At 39.2% G+C, this 27,851-nt stretch overlaps 1 protein-coding gene across 3 annotated transcripts in view; it reads left to right on the top strand.

The window, feature by feature from the left end:
* GYS2 (glycogen synthase 2) overlaps positions 1-27,851 on the top strand; it is a 58,569-nt gene that overhangs the window by 11,742 nt on the left and 18,976 nt on the right. For all 3 annotated transcript variants that reach the window (XM_025283376.3, XM_006067639.4, XR_003108717.3), the window contains exons 2-11: positions 2,587-2,768; positions 7,831-8,022; positions 10,149-10,331; positions 12,096-12,240; positions 15,731-15,848; positions 16,032-16,152; positions 19,588-19,694; positions 20,868-20,927; positions 23,457-23,535; positions 24,740-24,853. In XM_025283376.3, the coding sequence (XP_025139161.2) occupies positions 2,587-2,768; positions 7,831-8,022; positions 10,149-10,331; positions 12,096-12,240; positions 15,731-15,848; positions 16,032-16,152; positions 19,588-19,694; positions 20,868-20,927; positions 23,457-23,535; positions 24,740-24,853 (1,301 nt within the window). The remainder of the gene's footprint in view (positions 1-2,586; positions 2,769-7,830; positions 8,023-10,148; positions 10,332-12,095; positions 12,241-15,730; positions 15,849-16,031; positions 16,153-19,587; positions 19,695-20,867; positions 20,928-23,456; positions 23,536-24,739; positions 24,854-27,851) is intronic.

Raw genomic sequence — 27,851 nt, 5'->3', positions numbered from 1 at the left:
CAGGTAGTAGTAGTATTTATATTTGCCTTTTGTGTCTCACTTCTCAAAAAGCAACTTATCAAAAAGTATGTTTTGAGTGGTTCAAGAAATTTGCAGATGGCAATTCTACCTTTTGGCTGTCAATTATGACTATCATTGTAAGTCATATAATACAAGTAAATATTACTTAAGGTCTGAATGATTGAAATAAGAAATTTAAGAAATATAGTAGCTATCAGTACTCTTGCCTGGAAAATCCAATGGGTGGGGGAGCCTGGTAGGCTGCAGTCCATGGGATTGTGAAGAGTCGGATACGACTGAGCGACTTCACTTTCACTTTTCACTTTCATGCATTGGAGAAGGAAATGGAAGCCCACTCCAGTGTTCTTGCCTGGAGAATCCCAGGGATGAGGGAGCCTGATGGGCTGCTGTGTATGGGGTCACACAGAGTCAGACACGACTGAAGCGACTTAGCAGCAGTAGCAGCAGCAGTAGCTATCAAACTCCATATGCTGAAGAACTGAAATACATTATGAAAAACCATGATGAAAAATAAGACTTTTTCTTTTTCGTGTACAAGTAACAAAATTGTTCTTCGAAGTAGAGTTGATGATTAATGCCAGAATCTGTATTAGTTTGGGGGATTTTACATAGAATTTCTTGAGTCATTCCTTTGCCTATGGTTCATGGGCAAAGTATCACTCAAGAAACTGATTTAGACTGTTTTCATATTCTCATACTAGGTGATTGCTCTGAGCTGGCATAAGAATTATCCTGTGCAGTTTACTAAGGGTTTTCTTCCCCTTGACCTTCCCCATCCCTCCTATGAGGGAGGGGAATGCCTATGACTCTGCTGGTACCCTCTGCTCCAAAAGTAGCGCCTTGGCTCTAACTGTTCCCTCTGCCTAAAAAATTCTTCCTCATGAACCAACTTGCTTGATTCCCTTACTCTTTTAAGTACTTACTTTAAATATCACCTTTTCCCAATGAGGCATAATTTTTAATATTGCTGCTCCAACCTGTCCTTTCTCCCCAGGTGAAGTATTGGGTTGGCCAAAAGGAGGTTTTGCATTGAGGTTTTTTTTTCTGTAACATCTTAGGGACAAATCTGAATGAACTTTTTGGCCAACTCAGTACTATTGTATTCCCCTTGAACAGGTGAGCTAATGGAGCCTCAGAGAGGTTAAATGAGTTAATGAGTTCAATTTAAGCTAGTTACAATTTTTCACCTTTATAATTCTTTAATAAATATCCTTATGCACGCATATTAAGTCACTTTAGTCATGTCTGACTCTGTGCGACCCTATGGACTGTAGCCCGCCAGGCTCCTCTGTCCATGGAATTATCCAGCCAAGAATACTGGAGTGGGTTGTCATTCCTTCCTCCAGGGGATCTTCCTGACCCAGGGATCGAACCTGGGTCTCCTGTATTGACAGGTGGATTCTATACTATCTGAGCCACCTGGGAAACCCAAATATCCTTAAATGCATATCTTATTTTCCCCCCAGGACAATTTTCCAGATGTAGACATGCTGGCTATAACAGTAGGCATATTTTCAAAAAGTATACTACTTTTTGGCTTTGTGTTTTAATAGTAGTGGCAGCAATGGCAGGGAGCTAAAATGAAGTACTATATTGGATTTATGTCATGTGAGTTGGACCAAGCATCCGCCTTTAAGATCTGTCAGGTTTTTCCCCTTGTCAAAAGGTACTTGCTTGGTCCCTAGAAGGGAAGTGGTTCTTTATTCTGGGAGAAAGTAAAAAAAGTGAAAGTGTTAGTCACTCAGTCATGTCCAACTCTTTGCAGCTATGAACTGTAGCCCACCAGGCTCCTTGGTCCATGGAATTCTCCAGGCAAGAATACTGGAGTGGGTTGCCATTCCTTTCTCCAGGGGATCTTCCTGACCTAGGGATTGAACCCAGGTCTCCTGCATTGCAAGCAGACTCTTTACCATCTTAGCCACCAAATTTGCTCATAATTTGAGCAGTAGCTGATACTTGGTCTTATCTTATGCCCTTGGGCCACCGAAGGAGAAGAAGTGAAAGATGATTACTCCTGCTGAGGGCACATGCCATGACAATAGCTGTTTCTCCCACCTTTGACACATCCATGTAGATAGAGCTTTAAGCCAGGTACTGCTTTATCCCAATTGTCTCTTCAGGTTTCCTTTAAATATTTATGATTTGCTGCTGCCAATCTGCTGCTCTGTACCCAGCATGGAATTGAAACAAAGACTAACTCCTTGATAGTATTCCTTAAAAACTTTCTTTTACAAAGCTAAATAAATCCATGTGCTTGATTCCAGGTGCTAACTTAAAAATGAGGACTAACACAATATTGTAGATCAACTATACTTCAAAAAAAGTTGGCTTGGACTTTCCTGGTGGTTCAGTGGTTGAGACTCCACCCTTCCAATGCAGGGATTCAGAGGGCATGGGTTCAATCCCTGGTCAAGGAAATAAGATCCCACATGCTGCATTGCACAGGGAAAAAAAAAAAAAAGTTTACTTAAGCAACATAGAAAAATTGAGGACTTGTTTCTAACCCTTTATCACTTAACATGAGCTATTAGCCTGAATGGTAATGGGACCTTTTCTTTTTAACAGTCGGTGGCATCTATACTGTGATTCAGACAAAGGCCAAAACAACAGCAGATGAATGGGGAGACAACTATTTTCTGATTGGTCCATATTTTGAGCATAATATGAAGACTCAGGTGGAACAGTGTGAACCTGTGAATGATGCTGTTAGAAGAGCCATGGACACAATGAACAAACACGGCTGCCAGGTAAAAGACACCATCTGATGCTTCATTCAGCAAGTCTTAGTAAACTGTTGTGGAAACACACCACACTTTACATGAACTCACAAGCAAAGACCACTCATCTTCTTAGGCCAAAGAAGTTGGATTATGAGAAAGATGATGAACTTGATTTTAAATAGGTTACATCTGAGACACCTTATGAAAACCTAGTAGTGTAGTAGGTTTGGAACTCAGCAGAGGGTATAGAATAGAGATGCTTGGGGAAAAGTCAGTTGTGTCTAAATTGTAGTTGACATTATGGGTGTTTATAACATTATTCAGTGGAAGAGTATAGACCAAGAGGCAAAACTTGGGCGATGTCAATGTGTTAGAACATCCACGTGAAAAGAAGTCACGGACTGCAAAAGTAGAAGCTCAGCTAGTGATAAGAACCAGAAGGGCTTTGTAGTTGTGACAGTGTTAAGGTTCTTGAGATGGGAAGATTATCCCAGATTATCTGGGTGGATCCAATGTAATCATAAGTATCCTGATATTAGTAAGAGGGGGGCAGTAGAATTAGAATCAGAGAGGAGATATGACAAAGTGAGCAGAAATTGAAGTGATGAAAGCTTTGAGGTGGAGGAAAGGGGCCACAAGCCAAGGAATGCACATGGCCTCTGGAAACTGGGCAAGGCTAGAAGACAGATTCTCCCCAAGAGACTGCTGATGAAATGCACCTCTGCCAACATGTCAGTTTTAACTCATAAGACCCATTTCAGAGGGCTAACCCCTAAATCTGTAAGATAATAAATTGTGCCATTTTAAGCTACTAAATTTGCAGTAATTTTTGCCACCTCAATAGGAATAGAGATGTCAAGACAAGGAAGGAGAGAGTTTCAAGTATAAAGGAGGGATTGGATCAACCAAGGATTGAACCCAGGTCAGTTGGGTTGAGTAATACTCAGATCATTTGTGGTCATCTTGCTAATGACAACTTCAGAGGAGAAAGTGGGGTTAAAGCAGATTGCAGTAGCTTGAGGAATGAATGAGTAGTGAGATAAAGGATACAGAAATGTGGCTGGGAGGTTTTTCTACGAAGAGGAAGGATAAAAGTCATTTCAAGTGATATGGCTCTGAGAATTCGTGTTTTCTTAAATATGAGTCAGCATATTTATATTCCAAAAAGAAGCATCCAGAGGACAGAGAGAAACTGAAAGTTTAGAAGGAATAGATGATGAAAGAGAGTAAGGTCACTGAGAACAGGAGAAGAAATGAGATCCAAAGCCCTGCTGAAAGGATTGTTCTTCATTCCTTTTGCTCAAACTGGAAACAAAGGATAAATGCAAACAGAAATGAGTTACTGAGGAATTCAAGATCATCTCATTCCGTGTTTTCAGTGATCTTAAGTGCTCAAGACAAGCTTCTGAGAGTTAGAATGCAAGTATTAATATAAGAGAGTGTGAAGAAAGAAATTCTGGAAAAGTGTTTAAGGAATAGGGAAAAGAATTTCCGGACATCATTAAGGTATATGTGTGTGTTAGTGGATTAGTCATGTCTGACTCTTTGTGACCTCATGGACTGTAGCCCACCAGGCTCCTCTGTCCATGGAATTCTCCAGGCAAGAATACTGGAGTGGGTTGCCATTTCCAGGGGATCTTCCTAACTCAGGGATTGAACCCAGGTCTCCTGCATTGTAGGCAGATCCTTTACTGACTGAGCCACCAGAGAAGCCCCTCCTTAAGGTATAGTCATGGCTTTTTAATGGCACAAATATACACAACTGTGACTTTCTCCAGCAGTCTTCTATACATGAATGAGTTCTGTTTTGAGAGCACATTCTCAAGTTCAATTGTTTGTTCACCAAAGTTAGCCTAGGTACCCAACTAACACAATTGGCTATATAGCGCTGTCTTGTAATAGGTTTATGATACTTTTCACACAAACAATACGTGAAAAATGAACACAAAAAGGAAAACATTTTTAACCTTACAGTACAGTGCCTTGAAAAGTACAGTAGTACGGTCCCACAGCTAGCATTCAAGGGCTGGCATCAGGTGAAGAGACAAGAAGATTTACTGACTGGAGGAGGGAAGTTGGAGATGGTAGAGCTGAAGGATCATCAGCAATAGGAGATAGAAGGTGAGCTGCAATTTCATGCATGCCTGATGTTGATGGCATAGGGTCTGGGGCCTGAAATAAAGTACTAGACTAGTGTATTCTATACAGTACTGTACAGTAAAGTACACAAAAGCATAACCACTTGTAGAGGAGGCACACATGGCAATGTATGCCACACATGTGAACTAATTTATGTGATTGAACATGTGAATGCACTTTTGCATCTCTGAAAGTTCACAACTTGAAGGTTGATATGTAGAGGGGCTTTACTGCAGTCAGCAGCCTGAGTGAAAGTGTTAGAAGTTAAATAGTTGGAGATTCAGTGTCATTTAATTTCAGCAGGTGTGCAACAGGGCAAGGTCGCGTAAGTCTTGGAGGTAACTGTGCAATTGACTGAATTAATGGTTGAGTTGCTGGATGGTTGGGTCTGAAATGGACAGGAAAGGAAGCGATGAAAGGAAAAAAATGGTGATAATGTAGGACAAGAAGGAGGATCCTAGAAACTGGAGATGCTGAAGAGGAAAATGAAAGAATACATACACTGGGAAAAACTCAGTGAGAGAAGTTATGGAAGTTGTGTTGAAGGATAAACATTTCAGAGGAGTAACAGTTTGGCTATTGACAAGGATAAGATTGCAGCCTTGAGCTTGGGTGGCTGACATGCAGTGGACATGAAGTTCTTTAAAGTCAGTAAGGTCAAATAGCTATGAGGTAAGTGTGTAGGATACAATCCTGATTTTAAAATTTCCCAGAATAAGGTAGAAAAGTACCCAGGAGATTCATTGAATAGGGAAAGGTAACATGTTTGGATAATGTAAATTTCAGAGATATCTTTATATACAAAGAAAGAATAAGGTTTTAAAAGCTTCAGTATAATGTTAAAAAATCTTAACTTTCCTTCGCATTCACCTGAGGAATATAGTTTCTAAGAGTGGAAAAATGAGTTTTCATTGAGATGTTGATGGGAGTGTTGGTGTCTAGGAGGTTTAGGGTGTAGAACATTTAGTTTAAAAGGGAAGTTGAAGTCCCAGAGGGTACTTTGAAAGCATATCAGAGTGAGAATGGTGTGGAGAATTAGAATAGCGAAAGTTGCAGCTTATACCGTTAGGATGAAATGAGTGAGATGTTAGAAAGGGTTCACATTTGAAAATGTAAAAGTGAAAGCCTCTCAGTCATGTCCGACTCTTTGCGACCCCATGGACTATACAGTCCATAGAGTTCTCCAGGCCAGAATACTGCAGTGGGTAGCCTTTCCCTTCTCCAGGGGATCTTCCCAACCCAGGGATCAAACCCAGGTCTCCCACATTGCAGGAGGATTCTTTACCAGCTGAGCCACAAGGAAAGTCCAAGAATACTGGAGTGGGTAGCCTATCCCTTCTGCAGAGAACCTTCCCAACCCAGGAATCAAACCGGGGTCTCCTGCAATGCAGGCAGATTCTTCACCAACTGAGCTATGAGGGAAGCCCCTCACATTTGAAGCTCTTGTGAAAGAAGAGGGAGAAGAAAGTCATGATGAAACTGACTGCACTCAAGATTCCAAGTGGATCTCTGATGTAAAGATGTTTCCTGTCATGAGCAAGAATGCATTGGAAGTCAAGACAAGCTAGCTTACATTTTCTGTAGTTTCAACACTTCTCTGTGCTCATAGCTCACTACATCATATGCCACATATTAGGCAGCCAGTAGCTATTTGTTAAATGTGCATAAATCAATGAATGTCCCAAAAGAATCTATTGAAAGGTTGTTTGGAGCTCAGGAAAACTAAATCTGAATAGGAAATTATGCCATGATAAATACTGAATTGCAGTGGATGAAACTGACAAGTAATGAGGATCTTTCAGAATTGACCAAGGCATGGATGGAAGAAAGAAATCACCATGAATTCCTGAGTCCCAAGTAAGGGAATGGTGATCAAATGGGCTTTCACGCTCTGGAAAATTCAGCCTTGGGAGGAGTCATAAGGTCAATGCCGGCAACGTAAATTCAGTTTACTAGAGAGGACTAGATACCCAATGAGAGAGGCTCTTAGCTTCTGCCAACTTCAAAAAGGGTTTGAAGTCATTTATGGAATTGCCTTGCACATAATAGAAGAAACATAAAATTAAAACCATGAGTAAATTACTATAGAAAAGTAGATACCAAAAGGAAAGTTAAAATTTAAACATACAAATGACTATATAGTTTTTAATTGGAAAAATTTGAAACAGCTACTACATTAAAACATCTACAAAGTAAAATATTTTGGAATAAAATAATCAATTTGAGGAATATAATAGAGTAGTTATCTTAAAGAGAAAATGTGTTTTGCCTGTGTGCGTGAAGTCACTTCAGATGTGTCCAACTGTGCAACCATATGGGCCATATAGCCCTCTAGGCTCCTCTGTCCGTGGGATTCTCCAGTTAAGAATACTCAAGTGGGTTGCCATGCCCTCCTCCAGAGAATCTTCCTGATCCAGGGATTGAACCCGCATTTTATGTCTCCTGCATTGGCAGGTAGGTTCTGTACCACTAGCACTACCTGGGAACCCCCCAAAATATGTCTTGGTCAATATATTTAGTTAAGATTTCTTGCAGTAACCATATTGGGAAACACTTAACATCACTTTTTTTTTTTTTTTTGGATAGGAGGAATAGGAGAAATCATATACCTTTGTCTAGAGAAACAACCTAAAACCATGAGCTCAAGGTCATGGGAAGGTAATGATAGACAGAAGAACAAAGATCATATGATCTACATACTTCATTTGAATGACTAAATTTAATGAAAAGCAAGAACTTGGAAATTCTAGATGAATGGGTGGCAGCCCATTTCCTCTTCAGTCTCAAACATGAGATGCTCCGTGTTACCGCTATTGTTTCCTATATGGCTTGTGTAATCTCCGGAGTTCTAAATACAATCTCTATCAAGTACAGCTTCTAAGTACAAATACATTTTCCTCCCCTGCATTGCCTAGTGTTACTCCATGGCTGTGTGTCCTTTCTGTGGCAGGTGCGCTTTGGAAGATGGCTGATAGAAGGGAGTCCTTACGTGGTTCTCTTTGACATTGGCTATTCGGCTTGGAACCTGGACAAGTGGAAAGGAGACCTCTGGGAAGCATGCAGCGTTGGCATTCCTTATCACGACCAGGAAGCCAACGATATGCTGATCTTTGGGTCGTTAACTGCCTGGTTCTTAAAAGAGGTACTGTTTACTGTAGAGTCCCATGATACAGGAGAAGCACATTGCTGTACCCAGCAATGATCCTCTGGTTTTTAAGCTAGTTTTGAGATGGTACCATCATTAATTGTTTTTTTTTTTCATTTATTGTTTTATTGACATATCAAAGGATTCTGAGAAAATGCCTTCTTGTAACTAAATGGGGATTCTCCAGGCAAGAATACTGGAGTGGGTTGCCATGCCCTCCCTCCTCCAGGGGATCTTCCCAACCCAGGGATTGAACCCAGGTCTCACATACTGCAGGCAGATTCTTTTCAGTCTGAGCCACCAGGGAAGCCCTGTAACTGAATACCAGTCTTTGAAACATGGGGATAATCATACTTATTAATATTTACCTCATGTCAGGTTTAACTAGAACCATGTGGGTAAAACACCCAATTATATTTCCTGCTACTTAGGTAATATTCAGTATATATGCAAGAAAAAATACTCTACATCATGGACTAAGTACATGCGTTCCAGCATCAGGGGAGTCGAAAATGGCTCGAAATATTTGGTTTTGTTCATGCATGAGTGCTTGTGTCACTGCAGTGGCCCTTAGATCTTTCAATCGTTTACTAAAGGGCGAAGTGATCTCAGCAGTTGCCAAGTCCACAGCAGTGAAATATGCTGTAGCTGTAAAACAATAAGAGCCTTGGAAATCAGTCTTTGTTAAATGAGCCAAGTCTGTACTCAGTTCCTGAAAGGATGGCAGTAGGATTTCTTCACATTCCTTGCATTACCTCAAGATGATTATGCCTTGCTTAAAAATCAAAAAATTAAGAGCATCTCTGGCCAAGGGGGACTGTGTTCTAAGAACAAATCACAGAGCTGTGTATAGGCTGTGTGCCCCTTTACCAGTATAACTTCTTTCTGACGAAGCCAACAGCCATAAAGGGCGTGTAGGTTATTGCGAGATATAAAATACAGTTTGTGAGTCTTTAGTGCTTATCTATTTTATATATAGTACTGTGTATCTCTTAATCCCATTCTCCTAATTTATCCCTACCCACCACTGTTTACCTTTTGGTAACTCTAAGCTTGTTTCTATGTGAGTCTGCTTCCATTTTGTCAACAAATTCATTTGTGTATGATATTTAAATTTCCCCTATAAATGATATCTCTGATTTACTTCACTTAGTATGATAATCTCTACTGCATCTATGTTGCTGCAAATGACAGTATTTCATTCTTTTTATGACTGAGTAATACTCCATTGTATATGTATGCCATGTCTTTATCCATTCATTGGCTGATGGACATTTAGGTTGCTTCCGGGTCTTGGGTATTGTAAATAGTGCTGCTATGAACCCTGGGGTGTGTGTATCCTTCCAAATTAAAGTTTTCATCTTTACCAGACATATGCCCAGGAGTGGGATTGCTGGATCATATGATAGCTCTATTTTTAGCGAAACAAAGTAACTTTAAGGCTAAGAAATTGGTGCCTTGCCTAGTGTTAGACCTGGAATTAGATCTGGCTCCTCAGTGTGTTACTAAATTTCTATTTGATTCTAAGCAAATCTCTTCTTCCCCCAGTCCCATATTCTTAATAGTATACAAAATAAGATATATTAAAAATAATATTAATAATATAAAATAATATTATTATAATATAAAATCTTGATGTATATAATAATAATATATCAGCAAAAATGTTTTTGGCTCTAAGTAGCAGAAAATCCAAGTAAGACTAACTTAAAACATGAAGTCATTACTTTTAATTTAAAAAAGAAGATTGTAAGTGGCTTGTCCCAGTTGATTCAGCTGCTCAGTGAAACTTCAAAAATTTTATTGCTATTAATCATTCATTCATTCAATGAATATTTATTGAGCATCTACTATAAATTTATTCTAGGAGTCCCCTCTGTGAATGCAAAAATAAATCTGATCCATATTGAAAAAGAGGATTAAGCCATAAACATATATGGGCTTTATGAACAGGAAGCTAAATTCTAGAAAACCCTTATAGTTGCTAAATCTGCATGGTTTATATTTAGATTCCTTTTAATTGTGCTAAAATTTACAAGCATAACAACTTTCCTTATTCTGTGGACCATGAGCAAGATCAAACTTCATCCTGAACTTTTCTACAAGCTTCTTTTCTGACCTAGGTGACGGACCATGCTGATGGGAGACATGTCATTGTCCAGTTCCATGAATGGCAAGCTGGGATTGGACTGATCCTTTCTCGAGCTCGGAAACTGCCCATTGCTACAGTCTTTACCACCCACGCCACACTGCTTGGGCGGTATCTCTGTGCAGCTAACATCGATTTCTACAACCGCCTTGATAAGGTAATTAGCTCTTCCACCCTCGCCACCTTTCTTTCCGACTCTTGAAGCTGAAGGATGGGAAGTATTGATCTTCACCTTTCATCTGTCATCCAGATGCCAGAAATGCCCTTTTGACCAATCAATATTCATGACGCAGCTTCCCCTGAGGGGACTGAGAGCTCATAAAGTTTAACTTTGTTCAGAGTGCAGCAGAGTGTAGCGGGGACAGGCCAGATGTCTGTCTACTTTGAAGTAACAGACCCAAGATCCAAAGGGGCCTGGAAGACATCAGCCACTGTGGCCCTGAGGTTGAGCTGCTTGGGAAATGCTGTGAGGACCCCGGGATCCTCACGCAGCTCTGAGTGGCAGGTACTCCACAGGGACGCTAGGCATCCGCTTGTACTATGAGCCTCACTTCCTCCCTCCTCCAAGTGAAGGAAGGTCAGATTTCTGCTGTAACTCTGCAGTGAGTTATAGGTGGAGTTTTGTGGGGAGTCCAGTTAAGACAGTTACCAAAAACAGGAATGTAGATCCCTGGTGATCAAACAGCTGGGTTTGCTTATCTTAGAAGACTGCCCTATTCTATGACCTAAAGTTTTGACTTCTTTCTTCCAGTTTTCATCAGTTTAGATTAATGTAACTATGTTTTTCATATTATCCTGTCAGTAGTAGTGGTCAAGTGACCAATATAACACTGTAAAGCAGTTATCCTCCAATTAAAATCAAACAAATTTTAAAAATAAATAAGGAAAGAATGTAAAAAAGTTAAAAAAATCATGGTCAAGCATTTGAGTAACATACAGTCAGGAGTTTTGCAGACTTGGTGTCTATATTGCCAGTCAAGTCAATTTAGCATTTTATAGTTTTGTCTCACTATAAAATGAGGAAACATTAGGGAAGTTGAAAAATTGACCCCCCTCCCGTTTAAAAAAATTCTAGGAGTCTATGCAATAGACTGCATACTTTTCTGAGTGTATTTTTGTGCCTATTTGTAATACATGATTAATACTACTCAGAGAATGAGAGCAGAAAGTTATACCACCATCTCAGAGGCATTTTGAATGCAGGAAAGTTCTTTGGGACAAAACTTAACATTTGCAAAACAGTGAGTGGTCCTAAGGAGAGCTTGCCTATAAAAAGGTCAACTGAACCTGAAGGTCAAATTGTAAACATAACATGTATATTCAAAATAAAGTCACCAAGGAATTCAGAAAGGTCAAGAGGTCAGGGAGATTTCCTAATAGTAGACTAATAAGGGCAAACCAGTGATCTGTGATAAGCTCAACCACCGTGTTTCCTGGAGAAGAGCAGGCTTTGATGTTTGTGAAAGAGAAAATATTGCAGAGGCATAGCGAATATTTCAAGCACATCAAATATCTCACTTCAAAATACTTAAGAGCATAGTATATAGCAATTAATAAAAACAGCTAATAATATTCATCAGGTTTTATTAGTTGTTTTTAAGAAACAAAATCATAATATATAGTTATATATCAATATTATAACTTTATCCTTTCAATAAAATGTCAGTGTTCATATCCTACTGTCTTCAAATATGATTGCATATCTCCCCAGCTTAAAGTAAAGAGCACTCTTTGTAAGCATAAGTGGCTTTGTGTTTCAGTGATGGGTTTAATAAAAATTTGTCACTTCTTTTTTGTGGTCATAAAATTCCACATAGCCGTAAGGAAAAACAGTGTGAGAAATATGTGGTTTTGCTTTGCCTGTGTAGAAGAATTGGTGTAAGCACATGTCTACATGTGTGTGTTTGTTTTGTTTTCACAGTTTAACATAGACAAAGAGGCTGGGGAAAGGCAGATTTATCACCGGTATTGCATGGAGCGCGCGTCCGTCCACTGTGCTCATGTTTTCACCACAGTTTCTGAAATTACAGCAATAGAGGCAGAACACATGCTGAAGAGAAAACCTGGTAATTATTATCCCTGAGTTTGTCACCAATCTGCGATAGTTTTGTTTTAAACAAAAATGCATAAAATAAGAGGAAAACTGCACTATCACTACTCAGATCTTTACATGTATTTGAATTCTCATATTCAGTAGCTTTGTTGAACACTAAGCTATATCTGGAACATAATAGTATACAATCTGTGCTTGTTGAATAGTCTATGTTTAAAATACTCTAATTCTGAGCTGGGTTGTCATGATGACTTCCTGTGTTTAAGCAAGCTGAGTTGACTTCTCTATTTTAAGAAAATGAATGTCAGGAAAATATCAGAAATGTGTGTGAGACTTCACCAGTCCTACATCTTAGAACATTGGCTCATTGGTCCTGTTTAGTAGAAACCTGTTGTTTTACTTCTCCCAAGATTTTCTTGCAGGTTTTTCTGGGAACTAGCCCCAGACCCATTCAAAGGTTGCAATGCCAAGAGGTATGTTCATAAAACATGACCCTGTCACCTGGCCACAGCTGGTTGGTCCAGAGGTGGATACCTGGTATAAGTTGGCTCAATCAGAATGCTTTCATAATGAGTTTAAACAGATGAGTTTGTTTCAATAGTCTTGTACAATAGAAGCTTGGAAGCTGTTGGTAGAGTCCACTTCCTATGTTGCATGAGATGCAAAGAAAGATAAACTACAGTGAAGTACAAAAAGAAGCAGAAACAGATTGAGAGAACTCTAGATTCTCCAGTGATTTAGACCAAGGTTTAAATTAATTCCTGCGGCCCAGCTACATCTTTGCCATCAAACACTCCAGCATCCTAATAATAATTCCTCCTTGTAATACTTAAACAAGTGTTAGTAGATTTCTCTTGTGCTGTGCTTAGTCACTCAGTCATGTCTGACTCTTTGTGACCCCATGGACTGTAGCCCCCCAGGCTTCTCTGTCCATGGGGATTCTCCAGGCAAGAATACTGGATTGGGTTGACATGCCCTCTTCCAGGGGATCTTCCCAACCCAGGAATCGAATCAGAGTCTCCTGCATTGCAGGCGGTTTCTTTACCAGCTGAGCTACCAGGGAAGCCCGGATTTCTCTTACTTGCAACAAAACAGTCCTGATTAATACATTTTCCTTGCTTAATTCCTGTGGTCTTATCTCTAGTTAATTAATCTTTCTTCTGTATACCAGTTTAACATCTAGAGAAAGCATAACAAAGTTCTACATAATTACAGAGGAAGCAAGTAATTTGAATAGTGGCAGCCTAAAGATCCAGGGCTATTCTTTTTCCTTTCCAAAGGTTCTCTTGAATCCACTTTGCTTCTCACGCTCATGTCTCTTGCAGGAGTTTGCTTCAATATGCTCACTTGTTTCTTGGATCTTACTTTTTTTCCTGTCATCAGTATCCTTTCTGTGCTTACAAAAATGCTTTGTTTTTTCCTATTCTGAAATAAAAATTTCTCTTAAAACCACTTCCTTCTTAGACGTCTACATAATCTCATCCTTCCTCCTGCTATCAAGTATTTTACAAAAATAATCCATAGTTTTCCCACTTAGAGCCTATTCAGCTTTAACTTCCAACCTCCAACCCTTGATCTAAAATTGCTTTTTCAAAAATCACCAGGTTCACAGTTCTGTAATTTTTTTGTTCCTTGACATTCTTTAGCAATTAAAGGTGGCAGATACCTCTATCATTCCTTATTTACTTGACATTATACATTTTGAGGTTTCTCAAATATTCTTTTCTAATGTCTCAATAGTTTCTCTACTAACTTCTGACTGTTTTTACTGCTTCTAAATACAATAACTCATGGATTCAACTCAGTAGGTGAGTTCCATCATGTATTCTGAGCAGTCTTTATCTTTCTTGACACAGACCAATATTCTGAAAAATCAAAAATGTCTCCCTACCCAACAACAAAATCTTCTAGGCAGAAAGAATCAGTTATGTGTTGGAATAAAGGGCTACTTTTCCAACGTTCCTTATGGACAGAACACTTCACACATTTGACTAAAATAAAATGACAAGAGGTAGTTTAACACGGACGTACTTAGAGGCTGTCATATGGAGTGAAGTAAGTCAGAAAGAGAAAAACAAATACCATGTATTAACACATATATGTGGGGTCTAGACAAATTGGTATAGATAATTTTATTTAGGAAAGAGAAATAGAGACACAGACATAGAGAACAAACATATGGATACCAAGGGGGAAAGGAGAGGATGGGAACTGAGAGATTGGGATTGACATATTTATGCTACTGTGTATAAAACAGATGGACTTCCCAGGTAGCCCTAGGGGTAAAGAACCCACTGGCCAGCGCAGGAAACATTAAAGACCTGGGTTTGATCCCTGGGTCAGGAAGATGCCCTGGAGGAGGGCATGGCAAACCACTCCAGTATTCTTACCTGGAGAATCCCATGGACAGAGGAGCCTGATGGGCTAGTGTCCACTGGGTAGCAAAGAGCTGGACATGACTGAAGTGATTTAGCACACATGCACGTATACAATAGATAACTAATAAGAACCTACTGTATATCACATGAATTCTACTCAGTGCTATGTGGTGATCTAAGTGGGAAAGAAATCAAAAAAACAGGAAATATATTTTTACACATATAGCTGATTCACTTTGCCATACAGTAAAACCAACACAACACTGTAAAGCCACTTTACGCCAATAAAAATTGAAACAAAAAGGAGTTAGTTTAGCACACAGCACAGTTAAGAGTAAAACAGGTGGAGACAGACAGCATGGACTCTACCCATGTGTTCCGGAACAGATTCTGGAACAACTCTGTGTCTCAGTTTCTGCCTCTGAAATATCACCTTGCTTCAATGGTTGTTGCAGGGATTAAATGAGTTACAAGGCGTTTAGAGCAGTACTTAATGCATAGTAAGTGATCAGTAACTGAAAACTCTTAACAATGACTATTTTTGCTATTGGTCTATTACATAATACCCATTACTCAATGCTAGTTCAGTCAGATCCTCCTGATTTTCTATGTCAGCAATTCATTATGGATTTTTATAAACTTCCAATTCTATGATAGTCAGAAACTAGAAATGTTAATAGACACCTAACTTGTTGTTATTGTTGTTCAGTTGCTAAGTCGTGTCCAGCTCTTTGTGACCCCATGGACTGCAGCACTTTAGGCTTCCCTGTCCATCACCAACTCCCGAAGCTTACACAAACTCATGTCCATCGAGTCGGTGATGCCATCCAACCATCTCATCCTCTGCCTCCTCCTTCTCTTCCTGTCTTCAATCTTTCCCAGCATCAGGGTCTTTTCTAATGAGTGGGCTCTTCGCATCAGGTGGCCAAAGTATTGGAGCTTCAGCTTCAGCATCTGTCCTTCCCATTAATATTCAGGGCTGATTTCCCTTAGGAGTGATTGGTTTGGTTTCCTTGCTGTCCAAGGGACTCTCAAGAGTATTCTCTAGCAAAATACTGTTGTTTTTGCAATGCTACCCTCTCTCAAAAGAGATTTTTCCATGAGGATTTTACTTTGCTTTTCCAGATGTAGTTACTCCAAATGGCTTGAACGTTAAGAAATTTTCAGCTGTACATGAGTTTCAAAATCTCCATGCTATGTACAAGGCCAGGATCCAAGAGTTTGTTCGAGGTCATTTCTATGGGTATGCTTTTCTTTATTAAAAAAAAAATTATCCTGTGATGTTAGGGATCTGGGGTACAGAGAAAACAGGATTGTTAAAGTAAATGTTTACCTTTCCCAGTCCCCTTTGTACTTTAACAGAACTCATGTGTACATTTTGTTGCTGTTGCTCTTTTTCGTTGGAAACTGTTTTGTTTTGTTTTAGTCATCTGGACTTTGATCTTGAAAAAACGTTGTTCCTCTTCATTGCTGGGAGGTATGAGTTTTCAAACAAAGGAGCTGACATCTTCTTAGAATCCTTATCCAGGTTAAACTTCCTGCTGAGGGTAAGAATGCTCTAGAACACAAGAGGGTAAGAATGCTTTTGTAGAGAACTTTGTTCTGTGGAAAGTAAAGAACTTCCTGGCTTCTTAAATGGCTTTTAAAAATATATATGATTTTGAAGACTTAAAATGATAGCTTTATTTTTAAAATGCTTTTGGTCTTTCAATTATCATATTTAAAATGATAAATATGATTGCCACATTCTTTGCTCATGTATTTGTCTAGGATGTCAGGTATTTTTTAAAGAGAGCTACAAACGTATCATGTTATATTGGGTATGTAGCCAATATAATACTATGGGGTTTTTTTTTAAGAATCATAGAAGCAAAATTTTATTGGAAATGCACCCCAAAGGATATTTTATGTTAATTTAAATTTTTTTTTCAAAATTCTACTGATATATAGTTGATTTACAATGCTGTGTTAGTTTCAGGTGTATGGCAAAGTGATACAGTTATGCGTGCTCAGTCGCTTCAGTCGTGTCTAACTCTTTGAGACCCTGTGGACTGTAGCTCACCAGGCTCCTCTGTCCGTGGGATTCTCCAGGCAAGAACACTGGAGTGGGTTGCCATGCCCTTCTCTAGAGGATCTTCCTGATCCAGGGATCAACCCAGATCTCTTGTGTCTCCTGCATTGCCAGGCGGGTTCTTTACACCAGTGCCACCTGGGAAGCCCTGATTCAGTTATACATATATATATATAAATGTATATATTCATATTTTACATTCTCTTCCTTTATATGTTATATATATGCCATGTTTTAAGCTGACCACATAGCATCCTCTTTCCCACCTATCCCCCAAGAGTTTGTAAACAACGGAAAGATACAGAGAAATCAAGCAAACAGAGAGTGAAGAGAACAAAACCTTGCCTTTTTTAAAATCGATAGACTTAATGCACTGTGGTGACCTGAATGGGAAGGAAGTCTAAAAGAGAGAAGATATATGTATATGTATGGCTAATTCACTTTGCTATACAGTAAAAACTAATGCAACATTGTAAAGCAACTATACTCCAATAAAATTAATTTTAAAAAATACTATAATGGGAGATATGGCTTGGTTGCATGGCATTAATAGGCTTCCTAATATTGGGCCTTGGTATTAAACTTTGTGGTATTAGACATCTGATCACAGACAGCCCTGGCCATTTCCATCCCCTCCAACCAGAAGCCTTCAGAAAAACATGTGCTACATGACTGACAGCCAAGCAGTTGCCCTCGTAGAATGGGGCAGACGCACACAAACTCTATTCCTCTCCCAACTCACTAGCCATGCCTCTACTCTGAGATCCGAAAGCCCCAAACCATGAAACTAGGAGAGGTCCCACCACGCAGAAACATAGAGGAGTTTCCCACTCCCAAACATGGAATGATTTTTTGCTCAATAGGTTAGATTTGCCCAGAATCTTAAAATAGGTTGAGAATTGTTGTTGTGTGTGCATGTTCAGTCATGTCTGACTCTTTGTGACCCCATGGACTGTAGCCCACCAGGCTCCTCTGTCCATAGGCTTTCCCAGGCAAGAATCCTGGAGTGGGTTACTCTTTCCTTCTCCAGAGGATCTTCCCGACCCAGGGATCAAACTCACGTCTCTTGTGTTTCTTGCATTGGCAGGCGTATTCTTAAAATAGGTTCTGAACTAATCCAGCAATAAAACCTGTGCCCACGAAAGTACTGCATCATAGATATTGATGAAAGTTATTGGCTTATATTCTTGTCCCATCATAGGAAAATATAGAATACATAAGGAAAATAGAAGAGATCAGTGTAGAAGTCTAATTTTATTGAGATGCTGAGGCAATCTAAATTTTCCTGAGCTCTGTATAACTCTCCAGTTCAGTTTTTATTTCTTGGACATAGATTTATCACTGTCTTAGCCCAGATATTCCTGGGTGGCTCAGAGGGTAAAGAATCTGCCTGAAATGCAGGAGAGACAGGAGTTGCAGGTTTGATCCCTGGGTCAGGAAGATCCTCTGCAGAAGGAACTGGCAACCCACTCCAGTATTCTTGCTTGGGAAATCCCATGAACAGAGGAACATAGCAGTCTGCAGTCCAAAGGGTGGCAAAGAATCAAACATGACTGAGAGACTAAGCACATACACTGTACCAAGTATTTTAAGAGATTACTAAAATCACATTAATAAACATCCACACTTATAAAATAGGATTGAAGATCAGAAAGATTATTCAAGAATAAACTGAAATAATCTTATTTCACACTATTTTCTGATATGTATCTATTTAACAAGCTTTATAGATGGACTCACAACTATATAAAAATGTAGCATGTCTAGAGACATTATTAATTTATCCATACATTTATTAAATATTTGCTTTATTTTTAGATGTGAAGAAAAAGTGAATTTCTCTTATTCTAGACATCAAAGATAATTACAATCCTTGGAAAAATCAAAATAAGACATTTTCTTTCCATATAGTACCTTTAGTCTTTAATAAAAGCACATTGCCTACTCCTGGGGTGTTTCCTGTTTTATGGTTCCTATAGATGTTTTGAATAGAATATAAGGTCCCAGAGGGCAGAGACCACAGATTAGATGATGGTGCCCCACATTCAAGAGTCAGTCATTTCAGAATATAAAAGCATTCATCAGTTCACAGTTTTAAGTTTACGCTTTCATTCCCACAGCTGTTTGGCATGTCATTTCTTTCTGAGAAACTTCAGGTCAATAATATTTTGGAATACGAAAAGTAAACAGGTTGTAGAGTCAAAAAAACATGAGTTTTAAAAAAAACAAAACAAAACACTAGTCTGACTCCCAGCTTTGCCAATAACCTGTGATGGGAGCTCAGAAGAAGAATCAAAGCTCTTGCGCCTCTCTTTTGAAATTAATGAGGAGAGCGATAGTTAGGCTTGGGTTAACTTATGTGTTTAAAGCACCCAACACAGTAACTGCTACACCAAAAGTTCTGAGTTCCCATTCTGGTTCCTTTATGGTCGGAAAAAAATCAAAATGCAACATCATGAGAATCAAGACATTTAATGGAAAAATGTTAATAATCTATTTGTGCAAATCCATGTAAATTAGCTATAAGACGTAGAATAAACCCAAACGAAATCCTCATTCACTTTCCAATCTGGAATTTTAACATTTGTGTTATCTTTTATGTTATTTTTTAACCACAGAAAACCACAGTGATATCAGTAGCAATTGCTATATATTTCAGATGATGGATGCCATGAAATTATTCTGTGTGGATTTTTAATTGTTAATTGTCAGATCTTAGTTGAACATCATATTTACATTTTCTGAAGAAGCTTCAAGACAGTGGTATATAATTTCTTTGTCAGTCATAAATAAGTATTCTTATTCTTTCAAGATGTTTCAAAGCACTATTTGTCACAGTTTAAGGCCCAACTGTCACATGTCCAGTTATCTTTGATAGCTGACTCTGTTGTGTTTTCTAACCCCTCATTAGATGCATAAAAGTGACGTCACCGTGGTGGTGTTTTTCATTATGCCTGCCAAGACAAATAATTTCAATGTGGAAACCCTGAAAGGCCAGGCAGTGCGCAAACAGCTATGGTAACCTCACCTCTTGTAAATATTCTCAAGCAATAGATGTAAAGGGATTTTTTTAAGTGCACGATTCCTGATCTATTTCCTTGAACTATTTCCCCCTTAAGATTATAATAGCTTACATACTACTTGGTTCTCTTCTCTTTGGGCTCCTTTGTTAAATTTTGTCATGTCTATAAAACTGTGTTCGTATAAAAATGTTGGAACAAGCTACTGTGGAAAGAAGGGCCTTTGTAGAAATCTTTAAAGATGGGTCAGGTTTTTTAAAAATTTATTATGGAAATGTTAAAACATATGCCAAAGTAACGAAATTAGTATCGTGCTCCCCCTCTTCCCCATAGGCCAGACTCAACAATGATAAATGTTGACTTAAAAAATTGTTGCAACCTAAAAATTGAGAGTTATGTTTTATTTGCTGGGAATATTTAGAACTTTGAGTCTAGGAGACAGCATCTCAAGTAGCCCTGAGAAAACTGCTCTGAGGAGGCCAGGAGAGGAGCCAGGTTATATAGAAGTTTTGCAACAAAGGGCAGGTAGTCTGAACATCAAAAGATTATTTGCTAATTAAAGAAAATCAGATATCCCCAGTTAAGGAACTTAGTGCTTTTCTTTTTATGGGAAGATGCAGGAGTCTGGACTCACTGAAAGCATTCCTTTGATAGAAACGTCAACCTATTTGTGGCTGGTATCCAGTGTTTTTCACATTCTGAGCCCCCTTGGGACTCACAGTAGGTAGTGACTGCAGTCTGATGGCTGCTAGATAGCAGGTATTCTTCTCCTTCCTGAGTTTCCTTATTAGCAGCAACCATCTCACACTGGGGACTGCAATTGCTGATGACTGTGACATCCTTGTTTACTGATGTGGCAGGAAATATTCCATCTCTCATAAACAAATTCCTCATATTATATGAATACCACCATACACTCCCTTTCCCTTCCCTCAACCTTCTGATTATCATCAAGCCAAAGAAAGTTACACTCCCCGCACTGGTCAGGGTGTTCAGTTGCCTCAGCTCTAGAGGTGTTAACTCAGGCTAAATTGGCAAATAAGAAAAGAACAAAAGAGATTATATAAAAGAGATCTGCAATTTCAAAGAATACATTGACAGAACACCATCATGCAAAGAAAGACTTAAAAGGGTGACATTGTTTGAGTTGTATATCTTTCTGTTCATACAGGGACACTGCACATTCTGTGAAGGAAAAGTTTGGAAAGAAACTGTATGATGCATTATTAAGGTAGGAGCTTGGAACACTAAACCGCTCAAACATTTAGGGCTTCACTATTGAGACAAGTATTTAGACACTATACTAATTTTGTTCCATATATAAAAGAATTAATAGCCTTTGAAGATTCTCCAAGCCAGGCTTCAACAGTACTTGAACCTTGAATTTCCAGATGTTCAAGCTGGTTTTAGAAAAGGCAGAGGAACCAGAGATCAAATTGCCAACATCCGTTGGATCGTAGAAAAAGCGAGAGAGTTCCAGAAAAACATCTACTTTTGCTTTATTGACTACGCCAAAGCCTTTGACTGTGTGGATTACAACAAATTGTGAAAAATTCTTAGAGATGGGAATAGCAGATCACCTTACCTGCCTCCTGAGAAATCTGTATGCAGGTCAGGAAGCAACAGTTAAAACTGGACATGGAACAACAGACTGGTTCCAAATAGGGAAAGGAGTACATTAAGGCTGTGTATCATCATGCTGCTTATTTAACCTATATGCAAAGTACATCATGCAAAATGCCAGGCTGGATGAAGCACAACCTGAAATCAAGATTGCCGGGAGAAATATCAATAACCTCAGATATTCAGATGACACCACACTTATGGCAGAGAGCAAAGAAGAGCTAAAGAGTCTCTTGATGAAACTGAAAGAGGAGAGTGAAAAAGTTGGCTTAAAACTCCACATTCAGAAAACTAAGATCATGGCATCCAGTCCTATCACTTCAAATAGATGGAGAAACAGTGGAAACAGTGGCTGACTTTATTTTGGGGGGCTCCAAAATCACTGCAGATGGTGGCTGCAGCCATGAAATTAAAAGACACTTGCTCCTTGGAAGAAAAGTTATGACCAACCTAGACAACATATTAAAAGGCAAAGACATTACTTTGCCAACAAATGTTCGTCTAGTCAAGGCTATGGTTTTTCCAGTAGTCGTGTATGAATATGAGAGTTGGACTATAAAGAAAGCTGAGCACAGAAGAATTGATGCTTTTGAACTGTGGTGCTGGAGAAGACTCTTGCAAGTCCCTTGGAGTGAAAGGAGATCCAACCAGTCCATCCTAAAAGAGATCAGTCCTGGGTGTTCATTGGAAGGACTGATGCTGAAGCTGAAACTCCAGTACTTTGGCCAGCTGATGCGAAGAGCTGACTCATTTGAAAAGACCCTGATGCTGGATAAGATTGAGGGCAGGCAGAGAAGGGGATGACAGAGGATGAGATGGTTGGATGGCATCATCAACTCATTGGACATGAATTTGGGTAGACTCTGGGAGTTGGTGATGGACAGGGAGCCCTGGCATGCTGCAGTCCATGGGTTGCAAAGAGTTGGACACGACTGAGTGACTAAACTGAACTGAACTGAACTGGTGTGAAGAACTGACTCATTGGAAAAGACCCTGATGCTGGGAAAGATTGAAGGCAGGAGGAGAAGGGGATGACAGAGGATAAGATGGTTGGATGACATCACTGACGCAATAGACATGAGTTTGAGTAGGCTCTGAGAGTTGGTGATGGACAGGGAGACCTGGCGTGCTGCAGTCCATGGGGTTGCAGAGTCAGACACAACTGAGCAACTGAACTGAACTGAAGATATGTTGCATCATATGAGCAGGCTTTGTTTAATCCTTCATCTGACAAATATTTGTAGACAGGTTGTACAAATGAGAACATAGTTAAATACGCGGGTAAGGTATGTGAACTCAGTCACTCAATCATGTCTGACTCTTTGCGACACTTTGGCCTGTAGCCCACCAGGCTCCTCTGTCCTGAAAACAGGATTTTTCAGGCAAGAATACTGGAGGAGGGTGCCATTTTCTCCTCCAGGGGATCTTCTCAATCCAGGAATCGAACCCACGTTTCCTGCATTGCAGATGATTTCTTTACCTGTTAAGGCATTGAGGAAGCCCGCAGATAGGGTCTCCTTCAGTGGAATTCTCATTGAGAGTTAATATGTCAATTTGAAGCTGTGGAAGATTTCAAGTCAAAATATATATTGACATATTAACATATATTTATTAATGAACATATTAGTTAATGTTAAGTAACATTTACTTAAGTAATATACATTACTTAATGTATAGTTAGTATACATTGAGAAGGTCATCACAATGAGAAGCCCATGCACTGCAATTAGAGTAGCCGCCTCTCGTTGAAACTAAGAGAAAAGCCCGCACAGCAACACAGACAAAAATAAATACATAATTTTTTTAAATATCAACTTACAGATGGAAAAGTTATGGCCACTGTAGAACATAGTACTCACTTCCTGTAATTGTTAAAGTAGGCAAAATATTATGAAAGTATCCTCCTGGTCATCAACAGTAATGCTTTAAAAATTAATTTCAGTTTTCTTTTATGCTAGCAAAGGTATTCTTTTATCGAACTTCCTTGCCCTTTGGAATTTGCCTGTGAGCTTCATCAGGAAACTATGTATGTTTTAGATTTATTTTAAAATTGCTTGAAATGGTGTTTGACGCATAGGAAACAGTCGGTTAGTGCTAGCTGTTTTTATTTTGACTTTTAAAACTATTTTCCCCACAGAGGAGAAATTCCTGACATGAACAATATTTTGGATCGAGATGATATGACAATTATGAAAAGAGCTATCTTTTCAACTCAGGTAATAAAGGAAAAAAATGCCCATTACTTCCCATAATTGTTAGTCTATTTAGATCAATATCTTAATTTTTTGAAATGGGCTAATTTGGGAAGTTTTTAAACCTAAGAGCTAGAAAAATCATCTTTAGGTATTTACCTAAAGGACACCTTTGAGAGTTCTCTTTCACCAGTGGTTTTTCAAGGCTCCTATAAACAAATCTCATGGAACTTGTCTTCATATCTACTTTAAAAATTCATTTGGAACCTCTATGCCAATTGAAAAACTATGTATATTCCAATGACAAAAAAAGTGCCTAAAGTTTTCAAAAAGCATAGACTTCGGAGTCACTCTAGAGAAAAGGTGAATGTTTCTCAGTCGAGTGGAATTGTTAAAAAGATAATTGTGTTAGCCGTGTATAGCCATCTTATTATTAACAGGGAGGCATTGGAGAACAGCCCCCTAGTGGGAACCAGCAGAGTAGCTCACCAGGACTTCCATTCTTATTCCAAATACAGTCAGTCCCCTCCATATGAATGAGCTAACATTCTGAGAGCATGTTCGTAAGTCCATTTTGTTCAATAGTCCAATGAAGTTAGTCTAGGTACCCAGCTAATGTAATTGGCTATATAGTACAGTACTGTAATAGGTTTATAATACTTTTCACACAAATAACACATAAAAACAAACACAAAAAATAAACATTTTTAATCTCACAATACAGTACCTTGAAAGTAGGACAGTCCAACAGCTGGTGTACGGGGGCTGGCATCAAATGAACAGGCAAGAGGAGTTACTGACTGGAGGAGGTAGAAGAGGTGGGAGATGGTAGAGCTGAAGGACCACCAGCAATAGGAGACGGAGGGCAAGCTGCAATTTCACACACATCTGATGCTGATGGAATGTGCTTTTGCATCTTTTTGAAAATTCCCAACTTGAAGGTTCGTATGTTGGGGACTTACTTCAAGTCTCAGGAAGCTTCAAGAAGTCTAGGCTTTCCATAGAGTGGCTGCTGGTGAACAAAAGCATCGGGTGTTCAGAGTATGGAAGGAAGTTCTTTAACCTGTTGTCTTCCTATGACATACACAGACAACCCCTCATTAAGTGGCATCTCAGATCATAAAGGCATAAAGGTTGGATGACATATCACCGATGACCTATTGCTGAAATTAGTCACACTTAGTAATTCTTTTCCTGAACTGACATTTTCTTCCCTCTGCTCCTCCAGCGGCAGTCTTTGCCCCCAGTGACCACTCACAACATGATCGATGATTCCACCGATCCCATCCTCAGCACCATTAGACGTATTGGGCTCTTCAATAGCCGCACAGACAGAGTCAAGGTACAACTCATTGTTTATGCAGGACATTTCAAAATCATAGAGGACAGGTTTTTGAGAATTTGTTAGAAGCATCCCTTGTTTGTTTTAACATCTATCGGAAATATTGTAAATGATACTTCTAAAGGAAAATTAATTCTGTTTCCTGTCTTGAGCAATTAAAAAGTGACTATGTTGGTATCATTCTTAAAAATAATTGAATACTATTTATGGCTTTGAGTTGTAATGCAGCTTTCATTTTCATTGTAAAATACTGTCAGGAAATGGCCTCATTTTTAAGGAAACACATATGGTCTAAGAATTGTTTAATGAATGAATCTCAGAGATTAACATAAATTGTCTTTGTTTCTTCCTCATAAAGTTCAATTTAAGGGCATAGTATGAGAAGATTCAAGTTTCAGAGAATGTGGCTAATGATGGTTTTATGTAATTTCCTATAGACTAATTTGTTCTTTTGACTCTTTGAGTTTCTCCAGTGATGAAGCACAGTGTTGAATAAGACCTGGTTTCTGCTGCAGTGGAGCTTAATCTCCATGATGTTTACTGAGGGTGTGTTATGTTCTAGGCATGGGGTTAGGTGTGGGAGACAAGGGTAAATGTGTCAACAGATCATAGCTTATTCCTACTCACTTCCATCCACCAGCATTCAAGATCAAGTTGTCACAAGAATTTACCTATCTTTTCGAAAGGAAGGTCCCAGTGTCCCTTCTTTCTTTTGCCTTTAGCAGATGATATGAATTCTAAGATGATATGAATTCTAATTCCTTCACAGTCCCTTCATACTGGCCTCACATCTAGATTTTGACTCATTTTTACTTCTTTTCCTTCAGATTGTAAGTTTTTCTGGGACCTTATTTCCTCCCACATTCTTAGGAAATGCACCCTGTTTATCCTTTTCTATATTGTAGGCTTACTAGCTTTTTCCCTTGCTGTTTACAAATATTTCTGAAATTTTTCCACATGAAAAAACAAGCTTTGCCTTAACTCTACCCGCTCTTGATGTTTTTAAATGTTTTTCTACTCTTCTCTGTAAAGCCTCTTGGGAAAATACAATCTATTCTTAAATGTATTTCTCATCCTGCACTCAATCGTTGACATAGGCATCAGTGGATGTCATGGAGACAAGTTAAGGACCTACTGTAAGAGTCCGGAGAAGGCAATGGCACCCCACTCCAGTACTCTCGCCTGGAAAATCCCATGGATGGAGGAGCCTGGTAGGCTGTAGTCCATGGGGTCGCTAAGAGTCGGACACGACTGAGCGACTTCACTTTCACTTTTCACTTCCTGCACTGGAGAGGGAAATGGCAACCCACTCCAGTGTTCTTGCCTGGAGAATCCCAGGGATGGGGGAGCCTGGTGGGCTGCCGTCTATGGGATCGATCGCACAGAGTTGGACATGACTGAAGTGACTTAGCAGCAGCAGCAACAGCAACAGTCCAGGTGAGAGATACTGAGGGCCACTACCAAAGGCCTTCTCAGAAGTTCTGGAGAGGATGAAACAATGGAAGAAATGGTTGCCTGCAGAAAAAGACCATACTTAAGTGACCAGTAGACATATAGTGAGAAATAGGCAGAAAGCAAGGCTTCAGTATGTAACCCACACTTTCTAGAACCTAAGGAAAAGCTTTAAAAGAAGTTGGTTTGAGGGTCATATCTCAAATGAAGTTCAATTTTTCATAGATTAAGTTACATATGGGATATTCAAGTTAAGATGCTTAAGAAGTACTTAGAAAACATAGGTCTGGGGTTTATAAGGACAGTTGTGAGGGGAGCTATTGGTATGTGGGCAGTAGTGGGGGCCAAGGAATGATGACCTTGCCATGTTGGAAGACTAGGTGGAAAGAATGAAGAAAATATTGACACAAGGAAACCTCAAGAGAGGATTAAAAGATGAAAGATTAGGGAAAGAAAGAAAGAGGAAAATACATAAGAAATCAAGGCAGGAGAAATTTTAATAATAGTAGAAAGAGCTCATAGTAGAACATGATCCATGCTGTTTATAAAATGTTCCATATTGTGTTAACCCTTTCATTTCAAACAATCTACACATAGACCCACATATATGTGTATATTGCCCTGTGCTATAGAATTATGGGTGATTTTTAATTTCTCATTTGTGTTCATGAATTTCCAAATTTTCAACACATAGCACACATATAAGAGCCAGACTGCACATTACCCCCTGGAAATGCAGGACTATTGCTGCCAAGACTGCACCACTCTACATTTTTTCAGCAGGATTCTATCCACAGAGTATGTCAACACACACTTGTCATCATTCTCATGTAGTTTACTCCAGACTGGTCCTTCTCAGTTTTTTGTATCTTGGAAAGAAAATAGTGGGAGCAAGAAAGCATGTTATTTCCCTTTTGATTTCTGTTTTTCTCAGAACCTTTCATGTCACAGTTCAGTTCAGTCACTCAGTTGTGTCCGACTCTTTGTGACCCCATAGTCTGCAGCACACCAGGCTTCCCTGTCCATCACCATCTCCTGGAGTTTGCTGAAACTCATGTCCATTGAGTCGGTGATACCATCTAAACATCTCATCCTCCATCGTCCCCTTCTCCTCTTGCCTTCAGTCTTTCCCAGCATCAGGGTCTTTTCCAATGAGTCAGTTCTTCACATCAGGTGGCCAAAGTATTGGAGTTTCAGCTTCAGCATCAGTCCCTCCAATGAATATTCAGGACTGATTTCCTTTAGGATTGATTAGTTGGATATCCTTGCAGTCTATGAGTCTTCTCCAACACCACAGTTCAAAAGTATCAGTTCTTCAATACTCAGCTTTCCTTATCATCCAACTCTCATATCCATAAATGACTACTGGAAAAACCATAGCTTAGATTAGATGGACCTTTGTTGGCAAAGTAATGTGTTTACTTTTTAATATGCTGTCTAGGTTGGTCATAGCTTTTTTTCAAAGGAACAAGTGTCTTTTAACTTCATGGCTGCCGTCACCCCATCTGCAGTGATTTTGGAGCCCCCCAAAATAAACTCTGTAACT

The sequence above is a fragment of the Bubalus bubalis genome, chromosome 4 (genome assembly GCF_019923935.1).
Source record: "Bubalus bubalis isolate 160015118507 breed Murrah chromosome 4, NDDB_SH_1, whole genome shotgun sequence".
NCBI classification, from domain to species: domain Eukaryota; kingdom Metazoa; phylum Chordata; class Mammalia; order Artiodactyla; family Bovidae; genus Bubalus; species Bubalus bubalis.
Note: the sequence above shows the minus strand (reverse complement) of the source record. Positions and strands in the feature narration are given on the sequence as shown.